Source organism: Perkinsus marinus (assembly GCF_000006405.1).
Source record: "Perkinsus marinus ATCC 50983 genomic scaffold scf_1104296958686, whole genome shotgun sequence".
Taxonomy (NCBI): Eukaryota; Perkinsozoa; order Perkinsida; family Perkinsidae; genus Perkinsus; species Perkinsus marinus.
Window position 1 is genome coordinate 288,425 of NW_003206671.1, and position 1,882 is coordinate 290,306.

The 1,882-nt window shown below is 52.2% G+C and overlaps 1 protein-coding gene across 1 annotated transcript in view; it reads right to left on the bottom strand.

Moving 5' to 3' along the window:
* Pmar_PMAR028226 (Cation-transporting ATPase, putative) overlaps window positions 1-1,813 on the bottom strand; it is a gene marked incomplete at both ends in the record, with an annotated part of 2,085 nt that extends 272 nt beyond the window's left edge. Inside the window, 3 exons of the mRNA XM_002774176.1 lie at window positions 1-572; window positions 794-917; window positions 958-1,813. Of these exons, the coding sequence (XP_002774222.1) occupies window positions 1-572; window positions 794-917; window positions 958-1,813 (1,552 nt within the window). The remainder of the gene's footprint in view (window positions 573-793; window positions 918-957) is intronic.
* Between the last annotated feature and the right edge of the window lie 69 nt (window positions 1,814-1,882).

Consider the following 1,882-nt stretch of genomic DNA (forward strand, 5'->3'; position numbering starts at 1 on the left):
TACTCTCCGCATCCGGCGCTGGAAGAGACCATCCAGTCATAGTCAGCATCGACACTTCAACGTGGTTCCCAACCAACGTTCCGTCACGGAGAGTGGTCACAGTGTGGCAGCAGGCAAGACCATATTGCATTCTCAGAGGGACTTGCTCGGATATCACAGATCTGTTCCTTTCGTCGAGAGGAGGCAGGTCCGGCTCGAACTGAATCTTGCCCAAGAAAGTTCTTCTCGAGGGATCAACGGCAACCACCGCCGCGAAGTCCATACCGTCCTTCGTGATCGTACCAGTCTTGTCGAACACCATCGTTGAGATCTTGCCGGCAACGGGAATCCTACCCGGTTGGAGACATGATATCTGATGATGCTTCTCCAGCCTGAAGGCCGCCACTGACTGGCCCATCACGATAGAGACGGGCAGCATGGGGTTCATCGTCTGAGCAACGGTACTCAGAATTTGCAGCACAGTGACCACCCAGGAACCCAGATTTGTCGTGGTCAGGTACAGAACGATGATGAGTACAGCATACAGAGCTAGCATGCCGTACACAATTGGGAGCTGATCAGTGTATTTGAACCTAGGAAAAAGAACACCGATACGGACTGGTCATAGCAGTACGATTACTATGGAAGAACTACCATTTCCATGCCAATTCACACCCACAAAACGAGCACTCGACAACATAGATGGTTCCGTGTTGATCAACGTACACGAATGCAAGGGCTGAAACCAGCTGGCCAAGTCCCACTATCTATAGTTCTAGGCACGAGCGCACTTAGGAACAGCCAAAGGGACTACCTGACAGACTGTGGGAAGAGTACCATTCGGATGAGTTGTCCCTTGGTCGTGAGAGCTCCGACACTGGTTGCCATCAGAATGGCACGACCATCGTGTGGGCCCGTCGACTGCATACACATAGTGCCTACATGAAATTCAAGAATCGCATGGGCAGAGCCTCTTACCTGCATAGGCCGTATTCTTTTTGGTGATCTCGGCATCTTCAATATCATCCACGGAGAACTTCTGTATGGGCATGGGCTCACCAGTGAGCATGGACTCGTTGACGATTACAGATCCCTCCACGACAACCCCGTCGCAAGGGAGAGGTTCACGTTCCTCTACTTTCAGCAGGTCGCCGAGAACCACACCATGGGAACCGATTTCAACCCACTTCCCTGATCTCAGAACTTGCACCCGGGTTTCGAGCTTGGCCAAGGTAGCGATCTTCTTCTGGCCTCTCCTCACGATAAACAGGGCTCGATAGGTCCCCGCAATGAGCGTCATGGCGAGCCATATTATACCGATGTTCCATGTCGTGAAGACGATATACGTCCAAGCCGCAATAGACTGCAGTATATAGAGAACATCGCTGAACTCGGAAGCCAGACTCTCAATGATCCCAGGGACTCTCACCCTGATCTCGTTCGGACCCGTTTCCTCCAGCTCGAGCGTGGCCTCCTCGTGACTCATACCACCATCCCTCAACCGCTGGTGCATTTCAGAAGCTGTCCACTCTCCCATGCCGACAGGACGGAATCGACCGACGTCAGTATCAAATACATATCTAACGCACATGTACTCGTAGCATCTAACCCTGAGCATTTCGTCGTATTCAACTTCGACCATCGTCTTGCGAGTTGCGCTTCTGAACCTTGTACGTAGTCTGTCCCACAGGACTGACACGTAGCGATTGAAAGCGGGTATGTCCTCGTCGGAAGCCATCCCCGGATCGATCATCTCCTTCGAGTCCACCGCGGGAGGTACAGCTTCCTCGATCACCACATTTGTAGCATCGCTGAGCTGTGGCTCGGGTACCATAAACAGCGTAACGAGTGAGTGATAGAATTTAGATAGCACACCAGCCAGCACGTGAAAGACGACCATAGA